The following is a 27,744-nucleotide window of genomic DNA, read 5'->3' on the forward strand; positions in this document are numbered from 1 at the left end:
CTGATAATCAGAATAGACCCCAGAGGAAGTAATGATTCCAATGAGACCAGAAAATATTATAAGCAAAATCAAAAGCTTAAAAAATAAAGAAAATTTAAGTTATTTCATAACCAAAACAGTTGCCGTGGAAAACAGAATAAATAGGGGAAAAATTTAAGGATTACTAGACTATTTGAATGCTATGATCAAAGCAAGAGTCTTAACTGTTTTTTTGTTTTTTTTTACTTCTCAAATATCTTCAAAGAAAACTGCTCAGAGTTTTTAGAAGCAGAGGGCAAAGTGAAAATTTTAAGAATCCATGGACTATATTCTTAAAACGACAACAATAAAATTTTCATAAACATTATACCAAAATCCAAACCCTTTTAGGTCAAAGAAAAAATACTACAACCAGACAGAAAGAATTTAAGTACTGAGGATCACATGAGATTTACAAAGAGTTTGTAATATATTGCAGAAACCAAAGGATATAAGTTTACAATCAAGAATAACTTAATCAGCAAAACTGAATATAAGGCTAAAGGGGAAAAAAGGGATCTTTAATGAAATTGGATTCCCAAGCATTCCTAATGAAAAGACCAGAGCTGTGTAAAAACTTTTAAATTCAAATATAGCACTTAAGGGAAACATAAAAAAGTAAACATCAACTTCTTATATTCTAACATGGGGAGATGATACATGCATTCACAATGAACTCAATTATCATGAAAATCATAAAAGGAGCCTAATTAGACACATCTGAGAGAGGGTTTTATATATTAACTATTTTATGAGGAAAATAAAAAGAAGTGGAAGAAAACTACAATGGTGAAAGGAAGGGAAAAGATAGTTAGGAACAATTACCTCACATAATCAGCATTTGCAAGTTGACATTTATACAAACATGAAGAAAGCTTGTGAGAAGGAGTGAAATTCACTCAACCAAATTGCTCAAAGAAGGCTACAATATACATACACACAGAGACATGAATACAAAGTTTTATTTCACTTAATTTGGAAATAGGAAGGAAATGGGAAAAGGGAGAATTAGTAGGAAGCTTAATGGTAGGATTAGTCCTAAGGAAAACAATTCTAATCAAAGATATATAAAAACGTATTTCTTTTTTGAGATAGCAGGTATGCCCATCAGTTGGATGAATGGCTAAAAAAGTCATGGTATATAAATATGATGGGATATATTGTATTGTATATAATGAACTACATGGGGTTAGAAAAAACAGAAAATCATATGAACTGATGCGGAATGAAATGACCAGAAGCAGAACAATTTACACATTGATAACAATATAATAAAGACAAACAACTTTCAAAGAATTAGGACCTCTGATCAATAACCATGAACACTAAGTACTAAGGATAAAACATGCTATCCACCACCTAAGAGGTGCAGGCCTCAAGAATATAGAATGAGATGTATTTTTTTTTTTAAACATGGTCAATATGAAATTTGTTGTTCTTGAATGTAAATGTTTATAATAGTGGTTTTGTTTTTATTTTGTTCTGATTTGTGGAGCAAATTGGTATGAAAATGGAGAAGACAGAATTTTTTAAATTAAAAAAAATTCTAACTTAAAAGACAAACATAACTAAAACCTACCAACAATGGCAAATACCCAAAGTAGAAATATATGTGTAGATTGTTTTTAAAAAGTCTTAAAAGTATAGGGTTTAGAATTAATCATAAATATTTATGCCATACTTACTATAAGCCAGTCATTGTTCTATGTACTGGGGATAAAAAAAAGAGGCAAAAGATAGCACTTGCTTTTCAGCTTATAATTTAATGGGGGAGACAATATGCAAACAAATATCTATAAAACAAGATAAAAAAATATGATACAAGATAAATAGGAAATGATCAGCAGAAGGTAGGCCTGGGAAAGCAGCCAGAAAAAAATGCTCAGAGCTGAGATATAAGGTCTGATTCATAGAACAGTCAGGAGGCAAGTATCACTGTATTATAATGTCACTGTATATATGACTGAAAATAAAACATAAAAGATAATAAAATCTAAAAAGATAGGAGAGGGGGCGAGGGTATGAAGGGTTTTGAAGATTATTTTGTATTTAATTTTGGAGGCAATAGGGAGCCACTGGAGTTTCTCAATATGGCCAAATATATACTTTAGGAAAATCTCATTGGTGGCTGAATGAAGATTGGACTGGAATGGAGGCTGAGAAATCCATTAATAGGCTACTGAAATATTCCAGGCATGGGTGATGTGAAACATTCTTTGGTGTTGCATACTTCTGGCTCAATGACTATGTTTTACACTTCTAAACTAGACCACATTCTACTTAGAATAATCAAGGATCTATGGTTGAAAGACCTAGAACTGTTTCATGAAAGATAAGGGAATATAGAGATTTCTTTTGTTATAAATGTGGCTTAAATAGACATAAGATTGATGTATGTATTAGGAAAAAAAAAAAGAATGTTTGGATAGATAAGAAGTTGAACTGCAGAAAAGTAACTTTGGGAAATTGAAATGGAAATTTTGTGAAATTAGATAAAGGTCTCCTGTCTCAAATATTTAAAGAACTTTGTCAAATCTATAAGAATATGAGTCATTCTCTAATTGATAAATGGTCAAAGGATATGAAAAAGCATGTGAAAAAATGTTCTACATCATTATTAAATAGAGAAATGCAAATTAAAACAATCTTGAGATGTTATTTTACTCCTATTAGATTGGCTAAAATAGTTGAAAGAAAAAGCAAAAAACCCTGGAGAGGATATGGAAAAATTGGAATATTGATTCACTGTTGGTGGAATTGTAAATTGATCTGACTATCTGGGAGATCAATCTGGAAGCAGGCTCAGAAAGCCATAAAACTAATTAAACTACCTATACCCTTTGACCCAGTTATACCACTTCTAGGTCTGTTTCCAAAATTCATTATGGAAAAAGGCAAAAAAAAACTACATGTTCTAAAATTTTTCCAACAGCTCTCTTGGACAGACGTGGAAAATTTGTATGAAATGATGAAGAGCAAAATGAGCAGAACCAAGAGAACATTATATACAGTAACAACAATATTGTTTTAAGACCAACTGCAAGTGAATGAGTTATTTTGACTATTATAAATAACTAAATTAGCTATGAAGAATGTATAAAGACACTATATGCATCCAGAGAGAAATGATAAATAGAAATATACAAAATAATTTTACATATCTATTTGTGTCTGATAGATATTTTACATATCTATTTGTGTCTGATGGTGGCTATCTCTCTGCAGAAGGGCTGAGGGAAGGAAGAAAAAATTAATTTGCTTGATAATTTTATTATATATTTAAAAAGAATGGCAAGTTGTACATAGATTTGCTATTTCGTGAGCAATCATCTTTTTAATATTATGCTATTTTATGGAAATGCTTATTTTATTCCATAGATTAGTAAGAAACGCAAGATGCACAAAGTTAGAGAAACAACCCCAAATGTTCAAAGAGGCTATTTGTGTCTGACCTATGGCAGAGATTATTTCTAGCTCATGCTGGTCTGATCAGCTACAATCCAATGCACTGTAACTGGACATTAATATCGTGAGGTTATTTTGGCCATTTTAGAGAACAAAGGACAACAACCAACCATAAATTTAAAATAAAAATTAAATTAAAAAAAGAACAATTTGGAACTCTGCCCAAAGGTGTCTGCTTTTTTTTTTTTTTTTTTTTTTTTTTTAACACAGTAATAACCTCAAAGAGAGTGAAGAAAAAGGGAAAGGACTTCAGTGAACAAAAATATTTATAACAGTTCGTTTAGGGTAGTAAAGCACTGGAGATTGAGAGGATGCCCATTAATTGGAGTCATGGTGTATTATTATGATGGAAATATTACTGTCAAAGTAGCAGGCAGAACCAGGAGATCAATGTACACAATTCAGTAGATTTACAGTTGTGAATGACTTAGCTACTTTTGATCAAGACAAGAATTCATGACAGTTCCAAAGGATCCATGATGAAAAATACTATTTACCTCCAGAGAAAGAAATGATGAACTCTGACCCAAGACAAGCATCATTTTCATTTTTTTTTCTTGTTTGTGTGTGTGTGTTTATTTGCAACATGGCTATTAGAGAAAATGTTTTGTAGGACTTCACTTTTATAGTTGAAATCAAATTGCCTTCTCAAAGAGAAGAAAGAGCAGAAGGGAGGGAGAGAATTCAGAACTAAATTTTTGTTATATTGTTAATTTTTTTACGTGCAATTGGGAAATAATTTATGAAATAAAAATAATTTTTAAATATATTTATCCATTTGGGGAGTAAAAGACTAGGGGATTAGGTATGGGAAGAAGAGGAGTATACCTAATTTTACAAAATACTTCATATGTTCTATAAATATATAAAATTATTATTACTTTAATTTACATAATTTTATGTAAAATTATATTTTACATAGGACCATAAAACATAAAATTTACATAAAAACATAAAATTCTTAGCTAAAAATTATACAGTACTTTCATTTCAGATTCCTGCAATTCAGTTCCCAAATCTTCTTCTCCAGATCAATAAAACTTTTTGAGTCATAATTGAAAAGAGCTAAAGGTAACAAAGTCACTGTGCAACGGGAAGATAAATACTTTCATACCCAAATGATCAATTGTGCAGAATGGCCTAAATACATTGCTCCCCCAAAATTGTTTGGAAACTGAATGAAAAAAGCGAGTAGCAAGAGTAGAGGTAAGTAATAAGAATGATCAAAGTGAATGTCCACTTACCTTCTGTGGCGGGGTCCCAATAAGCATCTCCAGATAGTAGCCCAGGCCAGCATCTCCTCGCAAATTATCTATCATGGGTAAGAAGTTGACCAATCCCCTAGCTGGGTCTAGCGCTAAAGCCAACCCCTGAGCATCCACATGCCGCGGACGTCCCCCGGAGTCATTCCTAAATGGTGCTGCTCGCGATACAGTTACTGGGGGTGGCCGAGGCAAATTTCCATTTAGCTTTATTGGAGAGACTTTCAGGGGGAAGATAAAAGGAGTTGGAGCTTGAGCCAGAGCCTGAGTGGTCCAAAGGAATAATAGCTGCAGCAAGACCAGTACTTGCTTCTCTCCTAAAGTACACATTGGTAGCAGCTACTTTGGCTACTTTGCTCGAAACAAAAAAACAGGAGGGAGGCAATCACAGCTAAGCTCGCGGGACTGTGTGGGGAAGGAGGAGCTAGCATGGGAGGATTTCCCCCACGCCTTGCAAGCAACTCACTCTCTGGCTTTACCTGGTCTCTGAGAAGTAAAGGCAAAGTTTTTTTTTTTTTTTTTTTTTTTCCTCTTTCTTTCTCTCAGCTCCCATTAGAGACTGGCGGTAATTATGTACCCAGTTCTGAGCAATCTTTCCCCACCCACTTTTGTTTGTCTTTTCTCCTCCTTCCCTAAAAAACAGTCCAGGAATTTCCCCTAGATTGGAACTAAGATTAAGGCCTGAAGAATGTGAGAAAACGTTCCAGATCCCTTAAAAAGACTCAGACCTAAAATTATTACAATTATTCCATTAACCTGTGGCCTACTTCCCCATGGAATTTGCGGATCTTGCACAACAATTCATAAAAACTTTCCGGAGGTAAGGCAGGAACACCTGCTGTGTCACTCTGATAGCAGGGGTAGGTCAACAGTCTTTTTGCGTTGTAGGACGTTGTTTCCGGCTCTCAGGCTTAGGCTGACTCCCAAGTTTTTGTCATAAAAGTAAACATTGTTCTGATGGTGAAAAAGATATATTTATAGATGGGATCTGTAAGACTGGATGTCAGATAAAGGGACTGGTGTAATTAAAAAAAAAACTTTAGATATAGCTTACCTGGCCAGAACCGGCTTTTGGTGGCTTTAAGTACCCCCCCCCCCCCCCCCGGCTCCCACCCCCCTCTCCCCCCATACAACATTAGCCGTTTCTGGACTAGTTTTTCACTGCTCAACATAAGAACCTTTCCCTTACTTTTCATAGAACCAGTTGTTGACTGCCATCCAATGTGTAAATATAAATGTTTTAAATTGTGCATATGTAAAATGAGAGTAGACTGTGCTATCTTCAACTCCTCTTAGCTAGAGAAGTTTGTAGCGACCCTTGAAACTAGAATCCCACCAAATGCATTCCTTAATTTCTGTTTTATTTAACTTATTAACTTACTAAATGGGAGGAGCAATTAAAAAGATGAAAAACCTTGATTTCCACTGAGATGGGAATAGAAAAAAAAGTTCACAATTCATTAATTGAATTATGCTAGTTATTTTAAAAACAGATTTAATGGACAATAATGCTTAGATGACTGATCAGAAGCTGGGCTTTCCAACATTTTCACTACTGCAGAACATATTTAAAAACTAAAAAGCACCAGAGAAATGATCAAGAAACCTAAAGAGAAACACAAAGAGATAGCAAGAAAAAGCAGGTGTTGGACTATAGCTTATAGAACACTTCCATTACAAGGATCAGAGGCAGAAGCACCTACTATGTCTCACCCCAGACCAGAATCAGGAGCTTAGTCTAGTAGATTAATAATCTTTTTTTTAAATCCTAGTATGTTGAAAGTTTTCAGTTTGCTAGTTTAAGCTTGCTTCCAAACTTTTGAAGAACATAAACATAAACATATAATACAAATTAGGATCAATCAGGATCCCACATTTATTTCTTTTGTTGTTCGTTTATTTTTCAATTGTGTCTAACTCTTTGTGACTCTGAGATTTTCTTGCAAAGATATGGAATGGTTTGCCATTCTCTTCTCCAGCACACTATAGAGATGCAATAACTTAGCCAAACAGGCTTAAGTGACTTTTCCAGGGTGACACAACTAGTAAGTGTGTGGCCCAATTTGATCTCAGGAAGATGAGTCTTTCTTACTCTAGGCCTGATACTCAATCCACTTTAGCATGTAACTGCTTTACCTTTTCTTTTAGAAACTTGCCACGCCCTCTGCTGACACAAAAACACAATTAAGGAAATAAGGCCTAAAAAATGAGTAAAGATAGAAGAAGAGGCTGATAATAAAGCTATGGATTCAGAGAGGCCCGATATATAAAACCCCCAAATCATTACAGCTTTTACAAAGAAAACGTCAAAGAAAAACATAGCTTTCCTAAGGCACCTAGTAGAATTATTGGCAGAAATGAAGCAACAGTTTGAAAATGTTAACGTAAATGAAATCAAAGTTATGTAGAACAAATTTGTCAACTGGACTGGAATTGGCCTCTAATCTGGGAATGGCCAGAACTAATCAGAGCAGGCCACAGGCAGGTGTATCAGGCATCAAGTAGCAGTTTAATTAATTTCAGAATGAGGAAAACACTTGCAAGCAGAAGACATGCTTCCTGAAAAGGAAGGCTTAGCATGCTGGGGCAAAGGCGGGGTTTATATATATTTAAAAAAAAACCAAACAAACATGGAGGCCAGGACAACAACACAATCATTCTCAGATCTTGAGTAGCAGTCCTCATGGCAGGTTCATGCTTGGACAATACAGATGCTCTTGGTTTCTATGGGAATAGTTCCAGGTTTTTTGTCTCAATACTTGAGGGTCATTGAATCTTGTGATAATTTAGCTGGATACAGCACCAGAATTAGAGGGGCAATAACAGGAGTTCAGCAACTTCTAGTTCAGTTACACAAGCACAGGAATTCAGGAACCGTTAGAATGTCCAAAGATGTGAAGGGTGGCTTTAGGCTGCATGTCACCAGCTTTTGGTTCTTAGGTTCTTGGGAAATAGAGGGAACTCCAACAAATATAAAGAGTTTTTGATTAATATGAGAATCATAAATCATTCAATAAATCCTGGTACTGGTCAAAGCAATACACTTTGCCAGAGGGTGAGATCATTGATACTGCAAAGGATTGTTGTTATATTAAGGTTAGGGCACAGTCTGCTTATTGGGTCTTAGCTCTGGAAAATAATGTGTCTCCAAATATCTTTAAAAAATTTTTTTTAATGATAACTTTTTATTTTCAAAATACATGCAAAGATAGTTTTCAGCATTCATCCTTACAAAACCTTGTGTCCGATTTTTTCTCCCTCTTTTCCCCTGATCCGCCTCTCTTAGATAGCAAATAATTCATTATCAGTTAAACATGTGCAGTTCTTCTAAATATATTTCCACATTTATCATGCTACACACAAAAAAAATCAGATCAAAAAGGAAAAAATGAGAAAAAAGGCAAGCAAACAACAAAAAAGTGAAAATAATATGTTGGGATTCACATTCAGTTCCCATAGTCCTCTTTGTGGATATAGATGGCTCTCTTCATCACAAGTCTATTGGAATTGGCCTGAATCACCGCATTGTTGAAAAAGCCAATTCCAGCACAGTTGATCCTCACATAATCTTGTTGTTGCTGTGTACAATGTTCTCTTGGTTCTACTCACTTCACTTAGCATCATTTCATGCAAGTCTTTCCAGGGTTTTCTGAAATCATCCTACTGACCATTTCTTATAGAACTATAATTATCCATTACCTTCATCTATCACAATTTATTCAGCCATTTCTCAACTGATGGGTATCCACTCAGTTTCCAGTTCCTTGCCTCCACAAAAAGGGCAGCTGCAAACATTTTTGCAAATGTGGGTCCTTTCCAATTTTTTATGATCTCTTTGATCATGAGTAGCAATAGAGACACTACTGGATTAAAGGGTATGCATGATTTAGCCCTTTGGACATAGTTCCAAATTGATCTACAGAATGGTTGGATCAATCTACAATTCTACCAATGATGGCTTAGTGTCCCAGTTTTTCCGTAACCCCTCCAACATTTATCATTATATTTTCTTGTCATCTTAGTCAATCTAAGAGGTGTGTAGTAGTACCTTAGAGTAATCTTAATTTGCATTTCTCTAATCAATAGTGATTTAGAGCACTTTTTTTCATGTGCTTAGAAATGACTAATTTCTTCATCTGAAAAAATTGTCTGTTCATATCCTTTGACCATTTAACAATTGGATTGTGGCTTATATTCTTATAAATTTGAGTCAGTTCTCTCTATATAATTTAGAAATGAGGCCTTTATCAGAACCCTTAGATGTAAATTTCCTACCCAGTTTTCTGCTTTCCTTCTAATCTTGTCTGCATTGGCTTTGTTTGTACAAAATGTTTTAAATTTAATATAATCAAACATCCATTTTGCATGTCATAATGTTCTATATTTATTCTTTGGACATAAATTCCTTCTTGCTTCACATATCTGAGAGATAGACTATTCCTTGTTCTTCTAATTTGCTTATAGTAAAACTTTTGTCTCCAAATATCTTGACAAATTAGAAATAAAATGAGAAATTTGGAGCAAAGAAATGGGAGGAAAGTAAGCAATTTAGTACAAGAGATCCAAATCTTAATAAGAAACAGATTTCCTGAAAATTGGAATGTATCAAAGACAAATCAATAATTCCTTGTGATAGCAATGAATAATAGAAAGACAATGAAGATACTAAAAAAAAGAAGATAACCATCACATTTCCTGTCACAACCAACTGATTATAAAACAAGTCTAGAAGACATAGTCTTTGGATTCTCTGAGAAATGCAATCAGAAACAAAAGTCTCAGTACCATACTTAACAAAAATATTAGAACAGAATGAAAAATGAAAATAGAAATAGTCTTTTCTTGAAAGAAAATCAAAGCATAAGCACCCAGAAATGTCATTGGCAAAATAATAATACCTCAGGTCAAAGAAAAGAAATACCAAAGGTAGCTAAAAAGAAAGAAAGAATTCAAGTTGGAGGGAACCATAGTCAAGATCACAAAACATTTGGCTGCTATTAGTATAAAGGAGAGGAGAACTGGAAATACGATATTCAAAAAGACAAAAGAAAATGGCTTACAACCCCTAATAATTTACATGCAAAACAAAATAATACTAATACTGGAGGGAAAGAAAGGAGTTGGTGGAGGGAGGAAGAAGAAATGGATCTTTAATAAACCAGAAAACTTCCAAGAATGCCTGATGAAAAGATCAGATCTGAAAAGAAACTTTGAAATGCGGTCAGATGAGTAAAAAACAAAACAAAACAAAACAAAGGAAAATGGATTTCAGTAATTGGACAGGCTATTTGGTGGCATTTTAATTCTACAAAAGGAAGAGTATACAAATATCCCCATCAAAACCCTAATATCTTCATTAGTTGTAGAGGGAGTTATATAAAACAAAATACTATCTTTCATGGTCACAGGGGAAATTAAATAAGACAGAATGCCAGGAAGTGGCTTTATTATGCTTTTATGATATTAAGAAAAAAAAATATTGAGGAAAAAGGAAAAAAAGGGGAATGAATTTTCAAACCATATATAATTGGAGCACTTGAGAAGAAGACTGAGTAATAGGTATGTCATAAATCAAACGTACCTCATTTTCATCTGAAGTGGCAAAAAATGCTTTATAAACAGTTCAGGTGAAATGTAAAATGCCTAATTAGCAGTCTTGTGAACTGCTCTGTATTTTAATAAGACTTAAAAGTATCAGCCTCACAGTAGATTGTTACAGTAGCTAAAAATTAAAGTAACAAATTCTGTTAAAGTCATTCTATTAATGAACACTGTGATTTTTTTATGTTTAGAGCTTCTTTTGTGTGTTCTTTCTCATACCTATCCCACACATGATTCATATTTCATATTGAACTCTGTTATTATTTCCCTTGTGCCTCTTCTGATGTGGTCTGGTTATTTCTTTTGTTTAAAACATATTAAAACTGTTCTTGAGACTTAGAGTCAGGCTGTTGATTTTTGCCTGTTATTCCCCTGAGATCTAGTTTTTTCCTCATGCTTTACAGGTGAACATTCATGGACATCTCAGAGGCTTCAGCTGTCTTTACTGATTATATTTGTTGAATATCCTTCCCCTGCTATGCCAGGCCATTTCCATTTATTAACTGTGGATGACTTTATATATATATGATTTCATTTCAATCTCCAACTTAATTACTAGGATTGAAACATGGAAGAACCCTAAACAAAAGCCCTAATTTAAGCTTTGGATTTATGTTATAGTCAATTCAGTATTTTAGGCTGGGGTGAGAGAAAGATGTGAAAGGAAATTTCACTTATATATACATTGTATTTTCCAACTTGTGTCCTTAATCAAGGTTTTCCTCAAGAAAATAAAAACTTGGCTTCTTTTGCTAGCATTCAAACTTTCTCTTGAGAACATAAGAATTTAATAAGTGTTTTTATCTCTGTAGAAAGTGTAGAAATGGTCCCAATCTTGGTGCAAGCCCTCAAACATGAAATGCAAAAAAATATAGGCTAGATTTTATTTAGCTCAACAGAAAATATAAAAGGACTTGGACATGAGAAAATATTCAAAGTAACTTACATCTTCCAGCAAGCCTCACCTTGTATTCCAGGGACCAGCACAGTCCTCTAAACTCAGAATATTTTCAAGGATAAATTAAATTTAATTAAGGTAAAACACTTGGAATTATTAGATTGTCAACCAACCCACTCTTCTAGTAAGGCCTATCTTCCTCCATGGACTTATGAAGTCCTCCAGACTTAGAATCATACTATCTTGAGGTTAAACACTACCATCAAACAGAAACTCTGAAAATTTCTCCAATCATTTTTCTCCCCTAAATCTGAAGAATTAACATGACTCATCACATAAGTAAAGCTGTAATTTTGCCCCTTACTGTTTTTATACTTTATGTTTGGCTCCCTTGAGGATCCTAATTCCTCTTTTCTATTCAAGAATTGAGCAATCTAGGAACTATTTTGAAATCTTGCTAGAGGGATAGGGATTGTAAGGAGATGGCATAGTGAAGTCTAGATCTCTGCAAAACATTCTGGTAAAACTCTAAAATATACCAAATGTTAAAAAAAAAACAAAAAACAAAAAACATTCAGTCTGAGAATTCATGAAAGGATTTCCAGAATCCTGCTGAAGCCCTGAGTAGAAACATGATAGGGTAGGTTAAAGGTAGTTGTTGCACAGTGTATAATATCAAGAAAAAGGCCAAGGAAACTCAAAGAATCAGAGGAAGAGTCCCAGCCAAGTGCCTACCATGTGCCAGGCAATGTACTAAGTACTGAGGATGCAAATAAAGTAATGACAGTCTCTACCCTCAAGAAATTTATAATCTAATGGGAGAAGACAACATATGAAAGAAGCTAAAAAGAATGAGGAATGAGGTTACCACTTGTAGAAGAATGGTGAAGTCCTCCAGCCAGGGTGGTAAATGATTTTGAGAAGATGAGAATTTTAGAGCTGATTTCATCTTGCAGAATGATGAGTTTCTGGAGATCATGAAGTCCAAAAAAAGTAACTCTGTGGGAAATTATGAAGAAAATTTCCTAAATGCCCTTTTTAGATGGTAGAGAATTAGGGAAGAGCTCTCAGATATCCAAAGAAACTTTTGCCTACCTTTTTTCTTCCCTAGTATAGTTTTTGATCCCTCCCATTTTCCCCTATTGCTAAAAATCATCAAAAGGAGCAAAATTATCCTAGACACTGAGATTCTAAGAACAGGTAAACAATCACCCCCATATAATTCATCACATAGTTCATCATAGTTCTGTTTCAAAATATCTCTTGAGAAGTGGATATTTTTATCAGGATGAGAGCTTGAGGGACTGGGATAATAGGTATATTCTTGACAATAATAGAGGATTTGGTAGAGGAGAATATTTTGGGATAAAGAAAATGAGTTCAGTTTTGAAGAAATTAAGTTTAAGATGTATGTAAGACAGCCAATTGCAGATGTTTTATAGACAGTTGGAGATATGAGACTGGAGGGCAGCAGAAAGATAAGGACTAGATAATTTGATTTAAGCATTATCTGTATACCAATAACAGTTGAATCTCTGGGAGGTGATGAGGATCACCAACAGAAGCAATATAGATGAAGCAAAAAAAAGGACCCAGGACAAAGCTTTGGGAGAAAAAATAAAAATACAGCAAAGAAAATAAGAGTAAAGGGAGGTAGGTGGAAAATCAAGAAAGGGAAATATAGAGAAGAGAATATGAAAATGATTGATATTATCAATGGCTGCATAGAGCTCAAGAAGAATTAAGAAAAGGCTTTGAATTCCAGCAATTAAGAGATCACCAGTAATTTTGTGAAATTGAATGATGAGGCAAGAAGCTAGGCTTCAGAGTTAAGAAGAGAGTGAGAGAAAAGAATTAGAAGTGACAATTCCAGACAACTTTCTCAATTTTATCTTTAAAAGTAAAGAGAACACACTCCTCAGATTGGCTAGGATGACAGGGAAAGATAATGACAAATATTGGAGGGGATGTGGAAAAACTGAGACACTAATATATTGTTGGTGGAGTTGTGAACTGATTCAACTGTTCTGGAGAGCAAATTGGAACTATACCCAAGGGGATGTCAAAATGTGTATACCCTTTGATTCAGCAGTGTTTCTACTGGGATTGTATCTCAAACAGACTTAAAAGATGGAAAGGGATCCACATGTACAAAAATGTTTGTGGCAGTCCTTTCTGTAGTGGCAAGAGACTGGAAATTGAGTGGATTCGCATCAGTTGAAGAATGGCTGACTAACTTTGGTATATGAATGTTATGGAATATTTTTGTTAAGATACAATCAGCAGGATGATTTCAGAGAGAACTGGAGAGACTTACATGAACAGATGCTAAGTGAAATGAGCAGAACCAGGAAATCATTGTACATGGGATCAATAAGATTATATGATGATCAATTCTGATAGATATGGCTCTTTTCAACAATGAGATGATTGAGGCCAGTTCCAATGATCTTGTGATAAAGAGAGCCATCTACATCCAGAGAGAAGACTGTGGGAACTGAGTATAGATTATAACATAACATTTTTATTCTTTTTGTTGTTGTTTTCTTGAATTTTGTTTTCTTTCTCAATTTTTTCTTTTTGATTTGATTTTTCTTTTGCAGCAAGATAATTGTATAAGTATATATATATGTGTATATATATATATATATATATGTGTGTGTGTATATATATATATATATATATAATTTGACATATATTTTTACCATGTTCAACATATATTGGATTGCTTTCCATCTAGGGGATGGAGTGGGAGGAAAGGAGGATAAATTGGAACACAAGGTTTTGTAAGAGTTAATGTTGAAAAAATATCCATGCATATGTTTTAAAAATAAAAAGCTATAATAAAAAAAAAGTAAAGAAAGATATAGGATAATAGGTAATGGGGAATGATGGATCAAGTGAAGATTTTTGAGGATAGGTATGTTTGTAAGCAGCAGGGAATCAACCAGTAGATGGGGAGAGATTGAAGATTAGTAAGGAATGATAATAAATGAGGATAATAGATGAATCATTCTAAGGAAGATGATGCATATTTGTTAACGGATTGGTCAAGAGGACACTCACTACCTCTTAAGATAGATCATTCTTCTTTTAAACAGTTCTCATAGAAAGTTTTTCTTTATGTTAAGAGGAAATTGCCTCTCTGTAGCTTCTACCAACTGGTCCCAATTCCTTTGTCCAGAACTAAGTAAAACAAGTTTAATCTCTTAGAATGATAGTGTTATATAGGAGAAAGAGCACTGGAGGTTTCAACACTGACTCTGATTAGTGCTAATTTTATGATATAGAGTAAATCATCTCTCATTTCTGGCTTTCAAAAGTTTCCTCATGTGTAAAATAGGGAGATAATCTCTGAAGTCCCATTCAGGACAAAATCCTATATTTTCATGGTCCCTTTTCTACATGATAACTTAAGTACTCAGAAGTAGACATCAGATTTCCTCCAATTGTTTCTTCTACAACAGAAATCACAAAATTTTCTGAGCCTACTTTTCTTTATCTAAAATGGAGATGGTAATACTTTTTCTATCTGTCCCCTTAAGTTTTTTGTATCATGAGCTCATATATTTAGGGCTGGACACAAACTTATTGTCATGCAAACCAAACTTCTCATTTTATATTGGGACCTAAAGAAGTTAAGTTACTTTGTCCAAGTTCACAAATGTAATAAATGGCTGAAGAAGTATTTCCTATTCCTGAGTAAGTTCACTCTGTCCTTTAGTTGACTTCTCAAGGAAAATTCACTTTGTCCTTCAGTTGACTTCTCAAGGAAAGTTCACTTTGACTTCTCAAGGAATGTATCATGTATGCGTTGGCTGCTTATCTATGTTACAAGAACTAGCCCCTCCTACAACTCAAGGACAGTACTTAGGAGAAATGGCTAATCTCCCATGTATGTCATTTATTAATTACAACCTTGCAGCCCCTCATGGTTATCTCCTTGAAGAGCTAACACATTTGTCTTCCCATGGTCAATAGCCAAGAAGGTGGACTGAAGCCCAAAGCCCCTGGTCCATCCATAGCCCAAATCTTTGGCCCCAAACCTTCTTTGTCTGTAACCCCATAAAAACCCCTGCTCTGAAGTGGCTCATTGGAATCTCATCCATGGAGAGGACGCTCTGCCTTGGAAAAATTCCCAGTTGGGGATTTGTAGGCTGAAAACAGGACCCTCCAGCCACAGTGAATCAGAGTTGGTACTCTCCCGAATTGGTGATGTTTTCACTCTCTTTTTTTGGCTATCCTGATTATTATATTAATAATTGTAGTGTGCTTAGTTATTATCCTTCTATGCTGCTTTTGTTATTGCAAAAAGTCTATTCTTTGCACTTTTAGTTATTATTATTTAAGTTCTTTTATATTTGGCTTCTGAAATACATGCGTCATTTGTGATAGCTAATTTGAACTTTAAAATCTCACAACAATCGCAAAGCTGGGATTTAAACCCAGATTCTGTGGCTTTAAATGCAAAATATTTTTCACTGCACTTAAGTGCTCTGTAACTTTAAATTATTGTATAAACATCAGCTATTATTGTAATCATTTTGTGGGTTCATTTTTAGAAAAGATGAATCATTTTCTTAGATTCCTATCATATTATAGATGTTTAAAAGACAACTGCCTAACACTTTGTATATCTGTAACAATGCTATATATAAATAGAAACATTTACTCATGATGATAGTTGCTTGAAATGCAAAATACAAATTAACACAATTTGTGTTAACAATTTTGTTATTGCAAAATTTATTATCATACTTTACTAACTATAAAAATAGGTAGGAAAAAAGCAACTTTTAAAAAAATTTGATTTATTTATTTAGTGTCATCCCCCCAGTTATATAAAAAACAATATATATATATATATATATGTATATATATATATATATATATACACACACATATATATATTAACATACGATCCAGTTTCTTCTTTGACATTGTCATCATTGTGATTTAGGCCTTTATAACCTTACACCTAGACTATTGTTATAACCTGCTGGTTTCTTTCCCTGCCTGTATCTCTTCTCCCTAGTTCATTCTCCACTCATCTCTACTCATCTTTCTAAAGCTCAGGTCCAATTATGTCACATCCCTACTCAATAAACTCTAATGGCCCCCTTCAGGTTCAAATATAAAAATTTCTATTTTATATTCAAAGTCCTTTAATCGCTCTGATATGCTCTGGGATTCAGTTGATTTCTGTTCTGATTATATTGTAATACAATATGATGCCCTTACTGGGCATTTGCACTGGATATGCCCCATTCTTAGAATTCTTATCTCTATTTCCCAGATTGCTTGGCTTCTGTTTCAAGTCTCAGCTAAAATCATATCTCTATAAGAAGTTGTTCTTCATCCTCTTTAATAATAAAAATTTAAAAAATAAATTATTAGATTAATGATACATAAAATATTATTAATAATACATAAAATAATAAAAATTATTAATAATACATTTCCTTTATTGCTTATCTCCAATTCGTGATACATGCACACACACACATACACACACATAATGTTTATGATCTTGTTTGTACATAGTTGTTTGCATATTTAATTCTCATTAGGCTCTAAGCTACCTGAAAGTGAGAACTATCTTCTTCTTTTCTTTATCCCCAGCATTTATTTAGCAGTTCCTTGCTCATAGTTACTGAACAAATGTTGGTTGACTAACAGATTAACGGTTTGCAGTATAATTTAAATCTAATACTGCTATGTCTCTTTTCTTTTCACTTTTTTTCATCATTTGTTTTGAAATTTTGAGCTTTTGTTTTTCCAGATAAATGTTATTATTATTTTTGCTAGACTGATAGAGCAAACATTTGAAAGTTTAATTTGTATTTTTTGGGCAGTACTGCCATTTTTATTATTCTAACTTTGAGAATTATTAGCAATATTTGTGTGTTTTTATTTCTGTAAAGAAGATTTCCTTCCTATTATGTTCATATAGTCCCTGTGTATATTGGTAGGGAGACTCTCAAATGTTTTATGGATTTTGAAAGTATTTTATTTTACTTTTAATTTTAATAGCAGCTATTTATTTTTAAAACATATGCAAAGACAGTTTTTAGCATTCACCATTGCAAGACCTTGCAAATTTTTCTTTCCCCCTTTCTCCTACTCCTCACTCCTAGAGAGCAAGTAATTTAATATAAGTTAAATGTGTGCAATTGTAATGGGCTGAGGCTTGAGTTGATGCCCTGAGGTCCCAAGCACATGAGGCTAAATAGTAATTGGACCATACTCTATTAATATATAAGCTTGGAGAAAGAATGGCCCCTGCCCACTCTTTGTGCAAGTCCTGATGTGTTGTATAGGAAATGACGATTCTGGTGGGTGGAGGCAGGGGAGTGAAAAAGGAGGCTGAAATCAGGAGAGGGAGGAGATGGCTCAGTGGGTAGAGCACCAGCCCTGAAGTCAGGAGGACCTCAGACACTTAACAATTCCTGGTTGTGTGACCATGGGCAAGTCACTTAACCCCAACTGCCTCAGCAAAAAGCAAAAAGAAGAAGAGAAAACAAACAGAAAAGTCGTCGAAAGCAGTAAAAGCAAAAAAAGAAGAAGAGAAACAAGAGAGAGAGATCTGAGCTCTCCTCCCCTTCCTTTTTCACTCCCCTGCCTCCACCCACCAGAATCGTCATTTCCTATACAACACAGCAGGACTTGTACAAAGAGTGGGCGAGGGCCATTCTTTCTCCAAGCTTATATATTAATAGAGTATGGTCCAATTACTATTTAGCCTCATGTGCTTGGGACCTCAGTGCATCAACTCAAGCCTCAGCCCATTACATGCAATTGTTCTAAACAAATTTGCACATTTATTACATTGAAACAAAAAATCAATTTCAAAAAGAAAAAAATGAGAAAGAAAAACAAAGCAAGCAAACAACAACAAATAAGGTGAAAATGCTATGATTCATATTTAGTTCTCATAGTCCTCTTTCTAGATGCAGATGTCATTCTCCATCACAAGTCTATTGGAATTAGTCTGAGTCACTGCATTGTTGAAAAGAGCCAACTCCATCATAGTTGAACATCACATAATCTTGTTGCTGTGTATAATTTTTTCTTGGTTCTACTCACTTTACTTAGCATCTGTTCATGCAAGTCTGTCCTGGCCTTTCTGAAATTATCCTGCTGATCATTTCTTATAGAACAATAATACTCCATTACATTCATATACCATAACTTATTCAGCCATTCCCCAGCTGATGGGCAGCCACTCACTTTCCAGTTCCTTGCCACCACCAAAAGGGCTGCTACAAACATTTTTGCACATGTGGGTCCTTTCCCCTTTTTATGATCTCTTTGTCATACAGATCCAGTAGAGACACTGTTGGATCAAAGAATATGCACAATTTGATAGTCCTTTGGATATAGTTCTAAATTGCTCTCCAGAATGATTGTTTCAGTTTACAACTCCACTAATCTTGACTACATGTATTAGTGTCCTAGTTTTCCCACATCCCCTCCAACATTTACATTATCTTTTCCTGTCATTTTAGTCAATCTGAGAGGTATATAGTAGTACCTCAGAGTTGTCTTAATTTGAATTTCTCTAATCAATAGTGATTTAGAGCATTTTTTCATATGACTAAAAATGGCTTTAATTTCTTCATCTGAAATTTTATGTTCATATGCTTTGACCATTTATCAATTGAAGAATGGCTTGTATTCTTACAAATTTGAATCAATTCTCTCTATATTTTAGAAATAAGATCTTTATCAGAACCTTTGGTTATAAATATTTTCCTCCAGTTTTCTGATTCCTTTCTAATCTTGACTGCATTGGTTTTGTTTGTACCAAATCTTTTAAATTTAATATAATCAAATTTATCCATTTTGCATTTTGTTATGTTCTCTAGTTCTTTGGTTATAAATTTCTTTTAGAGGTATTTTAAATGAAATTTCTCCTTTTGTCTTTGCTGGATTTTGTTGGTAACACTGACAAACTGATTATCCATGTGGCTTTATTTTATACCTTCTAAATTTAATGAATTTATAATTTGCATTAATTTTAACCAGCTCTGAGATTTTTTTTTTCCATTGGGTATTTTCATTTTTATTTGTTTGTTTTAAAGATCAGTAGATAATACACAGCCCTTTAAAAGAAAAAGTTTCAGATTAGGACTCCATGAGTAGCTCCCCAATGTTACCCTTGTAAGTGAAATACAAAGTTATTTTTAAAAATAAATAAATAAGACAGTTCTTGAATCCCTCAAGACTGTCTTATTTATTTATTTTTAAAAATAACTTTTTATTGACAGAACCCATGCCAGGGTAATTTTTTACAGCATTATCCCTTGCACTCACTTCTGTTCCAATTTTTCCCCTCCCTCCCTCCACCCCCTCCCCCAGATGACAAGCAGTCCTTTACATGTTAAATAGGTTACAGTATATCCTAGATACAATATATGTGTGCAGAACTGAACAGTTCTCTTGTTGCACAGGGAGAATTGGATTCATAAGGTATAAATAACCCGGGAAGAAAAACAAAAATGCAAGCAGTTTATATTCATTTCCCAGTGTTCTTTCTTTGGGTATAGCTGCTTCTGTCCATCCTTGATCAATTGAAACTGAATTAGCTCTCTTTATTGAAGAGATCCACTTCCATCAGAATACATCCTCAAGCAGTATCATTGTTGAGGTATATAATGATCTCCTGGTTCTGCTCATTTCACTTAGCATCAGTTCATGTAAGTCTCGCCAGTCCTCTCTGTATTCATCCCGCTGGTCATTCCTTACAGAACAATAATATTTCATAACGTTCATATACCACAATTTACTCAGCCATTCTCCAATTGATGGACATCCTTTCATTTTCCAGTTTCTAGCCACTACAAACAGGGCTGCCACAAACATTTTGGCACATACAGGTCCCTTTCCCTTCTTTAGTATCTCTTTGGGGTATAAGCCCAATAGAAACACTACTGGATCAAAGGGTATGCACAGTGTGATAATTTTTTGAGCATAGTTCCAAATTGCTCTCCAGAATGACTGGATGTGTTCACAATTCCACCAACAATGTATCAGTGTCCCTGTTTTCCCACATCCCCTCCAACATTCTGCATTATCTTTCCCTGTCATTCTAGCCAATCTGACAGACGTGTAGTGGTATCTCAGAGTTGTCTTAATTTGCATTTCTCTGATTAATAATGATTTGGAGCATATTTTCATATGTCCATAAATAGTTTCAATTTCTTCATCTGAGAATTGTCTGTTTATATCCTTTGACCATTTATCAATTGGAGAATGGATTGATTTCTTATAAATTAGAGTCAATTCTCTCTATATTTTGGAAATGAGGCCTTTATCAGAACCTTTGATTGTAAAAATGTTTTCCTAGTTTATTGTTTCCCTTCTAATCTTGTCTGCATTTGTTTTGTTTGTACAAAAACTTTTCAATTTGATATAATCAAAATTTTCTATGTTGTGGTCAATAGTGATCTCTAGTTCTTCTTTGGTCATAAATTCCTTCCTTTTCCACAGGTCTGAGAGGTAAACTATCCTATGCTCTTCCAATTTATTTATAATCTCATTCTTTAAGGTCATAAAATTTTTACAAATTACTCCATATGCAATTTAGGAAGCAACATGATCTGATTAGGAGATATAAACATGTGCCCTCTTTAGATAAGTTACCAGACAACCAAAATTTTTAAATTTAAAATCAAATCAAATATATATTTAAATTTCTGGTAGTAACACTTCAATATTAATGCACACAGATTTCTAAAATCTTATGTCAGAATGAAAATGTTCACAATTTTGACAAGCACCAGTTAGTGGTAATTAATTATCTCATACAATTTCAGAATCAGAATTCCAATTTAAACATACACAGCCACAATTTAAGGTGGCAAAAAGCTGATCTTTCAAGACTGTCTACAGAGATTTAAGAAAGTGGTATATTTTAGGACCGTGGGGGAGAGGGCCAGAGAAATTTGGACTCCTGTGTCTGGCTTCAGAGCTGTGGTCCAGTCCACCCTCCATGCTAGAAATTCTGGAGGGTCATGTCAGATGTTGGCACACTAATGCAAAATTTCCCCCTTGAGGGATGTCAACCTAGCCAGGACAGATACCACAATCCTCCTCAAGGAATTTCCAAGAAAATTTGGAAAAATCCCAGAGTGGGCAAATGTGTTTTTTTTTCCTCCCTTGTGCAGTTTTTTTTTTGTTTGTTTGTTTGTTTTTCTGTAAGCCTCAGGTTCAGGACCTCAGAAGGCTTTTAGTGATGTAAATTAGGCCTACTTAAAAATACAATAGACTAATTCAAATTAGCTGACTAAGAAATAGTGCAAAGCAATTTAAAATTTAATTTAAAACTCAAACCCCTCAAAATCTGCTAAAATGTATTAGCAGTTTTGTAACTTTAACTAATTATTTCTTCAGACCCATATTGGCCAGTTCTAGGTCCACAAAAATGTCACTTTTTTTTTTTTTTCTGTTTGATGAGGCAGTTAAAAACTTCTCCCAACTCAGAACTACTTCTTCCTTTCTGTAGCTAAAAGCTGTTTACATAAGTCCAATTATGTACAAAACAAGCTAATTTAAATCCCAAATAGCCACATCAGAGGAAAAAAGACGGGCATGCTCTCTCTCTCTCTCTCTCTCTCTCTCTCTCTCTCTCTCTCTCTCTCTCTCTCTCTCTCTCTCTCTCTCTTTCTCTCACACACACATACACACACACACACATCACATACATACAGCTTTTTTAATCAATCAAACTCCTGTTCTGAGCCCTGTAATGCCAGAGAAGCTAAGACAAGATAGAGATTAGAGAGTATTTAATATTTATTTAAAAGGGAGAGATTTACTAGGACCAAATGGATCCATGGTTTGGTCCCAGGGCTGAATGAAACTATTGTCTCCAAGAATCCAGCAAATAATTTGAGTTCTCAATGCCTACATACACGTGGTTCAGACTCAGAGGTTAGACTGAGGAGTCAGAGTGCTGAGAGCGGGAACATGGGACTAACAATTCAGTTCTGACAAGGTGAGGGAGGGGGGGCATGGGGACATCTGATAATTGGGATGACAGAATGGGAAGAGGCACCCAACATTCTGATGATGCCTAAAATAGAAGATCTTTCTCCTTATCTGGATCATCATGATTAGGAGGGAGGGGTGGTTGAGCAGAACAATTATAAACTGAGGCAGAACAATTAGGGAAACTGAGTCAGGATAATAAAAGAGAGCTGTGGCACAACAGACCCTATCTTTGGGTGGGAGTGTGGAGGGAAGTTCTGGAGCCAGAGTTCTAGGATGAATTTTGAAGACTACTTTGAATTTACAACCAGCCCTCCTCAACAGTTTCTCTGAATAGGGCCCCTATCCAAATAAAACAATACTATTTAATCCCTATACTTCATTTTGATACTTCATCCCCATTATTCCTAAAGGACTATCTTCCTCGGACACTACATAGATTTTTAGAACCAGCTATCTTAGATTGTGATGAAGGACTCATCTAAACTTACCAAAGGAAAATGGGTAACCCTTATGGACACAAACTACTTAGAACTTCCCAATATCAAAGGGAAATAGGAGCCTTTCACAGATTCTAACCACTTAAATTCTCCCAACCCCAATTCCAGTTACCTAAGCAGCTCGCCAGTTCTTAGCAAAAAGAAAGTTCTCTTATCCACTTAGAGTCTCTCCCCTATCTCAACAGTTGCTTGCTTATCTGGGTTGTTCCTTTCCTAAGATTCACATTATCTTAACCTCTTTTCAAAATTTTCTCTGCTGTCTTATCTCTTGAGCTGAATTAATCTTCTATCTTTTCTAACCCACTTCTGTTTTTACTTTTTCTGATTATTTCTCTTTGGGAATTTACTCAGAGTGGAAGTTTCCAAACCTAGTTCAAGGACCACTGGAGAACTCTTTGGAGGGCACCTATCCAAGCATTCAGTATTGGAGAGACCCCTCACAAACAGGAAATGTCCTATATTATATCTCTGATATGTGACTAGCATTCAGTGCTACAACTGTGTAGGACAGCAATCCTTACCCAAATTTAAATCAAGACACTTTCAAGGTAAAAAGAGGAAAAAAAAAGGATTTATTATGATCTTGTGAGAAAGGGCAGCTCCTAACAGACAAAGTACCAATAGAGGAGTGCAAAGAGCAAACTGCAAAATACAAGATTATATAAACCCTAACCAAAAGCTACTCCCCTTTCTCCCCCTCCCCCATTTTTCTTCCATTATCTGAGGGAGGGAGTCCAGGTTTACACTCTAAATAAGGAAATTTATCCCAGAAACAAAAGAATACTAATAAATGACAAATTCTTTGCCCTTTAGGTACTTAAATGCTAATTAATGAATGTAACAAACTTCCCAAGAAAGCCATTTTGAAGAGAACCCCAAAACCTAAACCTCTCACTTGATAATTCCAGATCCACTTTCAAGGGTCTGTTAATCATTAAGATTCTGGAAAGGAGAACAAAGACCTGCTCCTCTAGTAGAAATATCTGATATCCTGGACTACTTAACTTCTTAGAAGAAGCTAACTAATTAATGACCTGGAGACATTCAAAAGGATCTGCAAACTGGGTAATCTCTATTTGTTGAGGAAGCTTGAGATAAAGGAGCCTCCTTGGTTATCCTAGTTTAATGGATTACTTAACCTCTAAACAAATCTCTTTGTGAGGGGATTATATGGTTTCTTATAAAATCATTAACTAAGGTAGAGTGAGATTTAATTTATCTGGGAAATGAAATAGGGTAAACAGTTGTAAAACTGACCATCGTGAAATTCAAGTCAAAATTTAACAAGTTCATATTACTTCCAAACATTATTCTTGTGGTCATGACTAAATAACTCATTTCAATCTCTGTGGAAATTAACCTCTCTAAACAGGTCTGGAGTCCAGTCTGGAGATGTTTGCTTCTTGCAAGTTGCTAAGAATAAATGTTTTTATGCTTCATTTGAGATATCTCAGAGTATTTATAAATTGGATTTGCCATACCACACACTAAGAAGTGGAGGGGAGGGGGAATTCATTCAAGACAATCAGACACCTGCAGCTTTTTAGCTATAGCTCAACTTGTTATTACAAAGTCTCAAGTCACAATTAGGGCACAGATCAAAGCCATATTCCCATAACACATCTTCACTAACTTTATCCCATTCATTTCTTTCCCTCCTGCATATTGAGAAATCAAACAATATAATACCCATTTGTTATATGAAGTCATGTAAAACATATTTCCATATTAGCTATGCTACAAACAAGAAAAATCCAAGAAAAATGAAGGAAGTGAAAAACAATGTGTTTCAATTTATATTCAGAGTTCTAATGAACTCTCTCTCTGGAAGTGGATAGCATTTTTTATCATGAAACCTTCCTTTGGAATTATATCGGATTGTTAAGTTGATTAACTTTTTATTCTGTACAGTGTTCAAATTCAGTTCATTTTTTTGGGGATTCAAGGAGGACCTCCAAAAGGTTGGGGTTCCAGACTTCTGTCTTGAGGTGTCTCAAAAGAATTTTCAGGCTCAGACTCATCTCCAAGTCAAGGGGCAAAGTTAATTATAATTGTAATGCCAGTTAAAGCAGGCTAAATTTCAAAAGAAGTTAGCAAAGAACCAGAACATTACTGTAATACTAATTTTATGACTTCGAAGTGCAATTGATGAGGGCTGGTATGCACCTCATTATTGTCTCAGAAACTTTATCACTGACCAACATGTGGTTATGCAACAGCCAGCAATGTTTGCAGAACTACAGCACTCCCAAGGCCAGTTGGCCTTAGGGTTATTGCTATATCCTTTCTAAAAGCTATACCACATCAATTTCACTTTTTATCAAATTGTATACATCTTCTCAGGTTTTTCTGAAAGCATCTCATCATCATTTTGTATAACACAATAGCATTTTATCAAAATTGTGTACCACTGCTTATTCAACTATTCCTCAACTGAAAGGCATACCTTCAATTAAAAAATCAATTTATGATTTTTAGCATGCTACTTTCTGAGATATAAAGCTCTCACATATATTTCAGCAGTTATCTCTTCCTTTACTCTAACAGATTGGTAAATATGGCATATATACAGAAAATTTAAGCAGGGAGGGACTCTTTGGTCCAGCTTTAAAATTCACTCCCTCTGAACCTGTCCCTACTTCAATATACTTTTTTCCTATTATAACATTCTGTTTAGTTTTGTTTTTTTTTTTCATAAATTCTTTCTTTACATTATAATTTGGAAATGAATCTTAGCTTCCTTGAATCTCTCTCAATACTGTTGTGACTTTTATTCATTTTTTTTGTATATATTTTGTGTTATAATTGTTTTTAGGGTTGCCCCAGCAGGCTTAATTGGAAAAGGTCTATATTTAAGCACTGATAACACCAGACTTCCTCCTGACCCTCTTCCTCATTCCTTCCTTTTGCTTTACTTAAGGCAAAAGCCTTAAGGAATTACCTCTACTGGGTCTAGTGATAAATTTACATTTAAATTATTTATCTTCATCAGTCTGTAGGCTTATTTTTTTAAAAGGAACTAAAGAGCAGAATTCAAACTTTTGCCTTCTGATTCCCAAATTAAATCTCTTCTCCCCCCCCCCCCCCCCCCCCCCCCGCCCAATATTATTGTTAAATAAAGGCATTCTGTAAATACTAGTTATATACTGAAGCTTGGAATCAGAGAATTTACTAGTTTTTAAAATTTAAAAAAAATTAAAATTCAATTTTAGATTGTCACTCCCCTCTCATACTTTATGGAGACTGTTTAATGTATTAGAAAGGTTTGTTTCTTTATGGTGTGTATTTTTCCAAGGCAGAATATAATTTATAAGGAAAAAAGAATCTATTACATGTCTCTAACCAAAAAAGAATAGAAAGGTGGGAAATAGCAGAAAGGGGAAGCAATTTTTATATAGTCTCTTCAGGATCTCCATTTATAAAACTGATGAGATGAAATCTGGTTTTGGGGGTTCCTGGTATGGGAACCAAAAATATGAGGTTTAGGTTTTTGGGTTCCCTTTAGTAGGAAACCAAATGTTTAGTAGGAAACCAAATGGATTTAGGGTTTCTGGTGGTCAGGGAGTTAAATGATAAGGTCTAGTGGCAGGTTCGGAGTTCAGGGGATCAAATGGAGAGGTTTGGCTCCCCTTCACCCTTTTGGGATTTGGTGCAAGGGTAGGGAGTTTTGGGGAACCCCCTTCTGGCAGCACAGAGATTCTCTGTAAAGGAATTTACAAACCCCCAAACCTAGATTGATAAAAGAGTTTATTATAGGGATTGGGAAGTAAGTTTAGAAATCCTGACAGAGAGGCATAAAGTCTCATTAGGGAAATAGGTGAAGATAAAAAGAGGATAGCACTGGAAAATATTTTCCAGTGGGAAGAGGCCTCCTTGGCATACATGGCATGTTTAGAACCTCTGCAAAGACAGGATTTTAGATTGGCTCTTTTATAATAGTTTTGGCTACAAGCTGAAGGGCGCTAGTGAGTGGAATTCCAAGTTGACTCTGTCTACAAACTGGGTTTCAGCTTAAGCTGGAATTTGAGTATAATTGAATGAGTTTCTTTAGTTGAATAGAGTTGGAATTCTTTTAGCTCAGGACTGAACCAACCCCACTTAGATAATAGAATGAAATTGTTCATCTTGTTTCCCTCGGGTGGGGTCCCTTTTGACTATGAGGCAGAGTTGAAGATTTTTGCCTTCAAGCAGTTTTAGAGTTTTGGGGTCCCTTCTTCAAAGCTGTATCCATATCCTGAGTAGATTTGATAATGCAGAAGACAGTCATGAACGTAGTAGATCTGCATAGCTTAAATTCCTCAATTAACTTGAGGTCCCCCTTGTTTGGGGGAGGAAAGTTATATGTGAGGAAACTCCTGCACTTAGTAAAAATTTGATGATAACAATACCATAGAATATGTGAAACTAGTTAGCAGGCTGATATAAGAATCAAGCAGGCTCCTTAAAGAGACTTGTATAATAATCTATATGAGAAGTAATAAAAACTTGTATTAGGACTATATTTTTGTTGTTGTTGTTTCTCCTTTGTTCTTGAAGGGGACTGTGATTTCAGGGAGGTAATGACATACAAGAGAATTGGATTTAAGTGAGAGAGAGCTGTGCAAGGTCACCTGCCTCACTTTCCCCTCCAAAGCTATTTGGGTCCAGTGGCAAGATGTAGATCAAGACAACTGGAGACGCCTTGGTTGAAATGAGAGACCTAGGCCTTTTTAAGCTAAGGTCTTCAACAGGTCTCAGTTTGTTTGAGGCTGCATCCATTGAGTGATTGAGGTTAGGTAGCATTTGAGGAAAAGAACCTCCTCTTTCACCTAATCCCCCCACCAAAAAAAAACCTAAATAAATAAATCTGTGAGCGGAAGACCCTTAGGGTTTGGGCAAAATCAGAAATGACTGCTATTTACATTCAATCTGAGTCAATCAATGTGCAAACAATGTTGAAATGGGCTTTGGCCTAGGACCTATTGATGGTCAATTAGAATCAGATTGGTTTTGATTGTAATTGTAGTAG

At 34.8% G+C, this 27,744-nt stretch overlaps 1 protein-coding gene and 1 long non-coding RNA gene across 2 annotated transcripts in view; one reads left to right on the forward strand and one right to left on the reverse strand.

The window, feature by feature from the left end:
* BACE2 (beta-secretase 2) overlaps window positions 1–5,625 on the reverse strand; it is an 83,639-nt gene extending 78,014 nt beyond the window's left edge. The window contains exon 1 of the mRNA XM_051984768.1: window positions 4,728–5,625. Coding sequence (XP_051840728.1) covers window positions 4,728–5,075 — 348 coding nt within the window. The 5' untranslated portion in view covers window positions 5,076–5,625. The remainder of the gene's footprint in view (window positions 1–4,727) is intronic.
* LOC127553776 (uncharacterized) overlaps window positions 1–27,744 on the forward strand; it is a 49,198-nt gene that overhangs the window by 7,634 nt on the left and 13,820 nt on the right. The gene's annotated exons all lie outside the window — the stretch shown is intronic.

Source organism: Antechinus flavipes, chromosome 3, assembly GCF_016432865.1.
Source record: "Antechinus flavipes isolate AdamAnt ecotype Samford, QLD, Australia chromosome 3, AdamAnt_v2, whole genome shotgun sequence".
In the NCBI taxonomy this organism is placed as follows: Eukaryota; Metazoa; Chordata; class Mammalia; order Dasyuromorphia; family Dasyuridae; genus Antechinus; species Antechinus flavipes.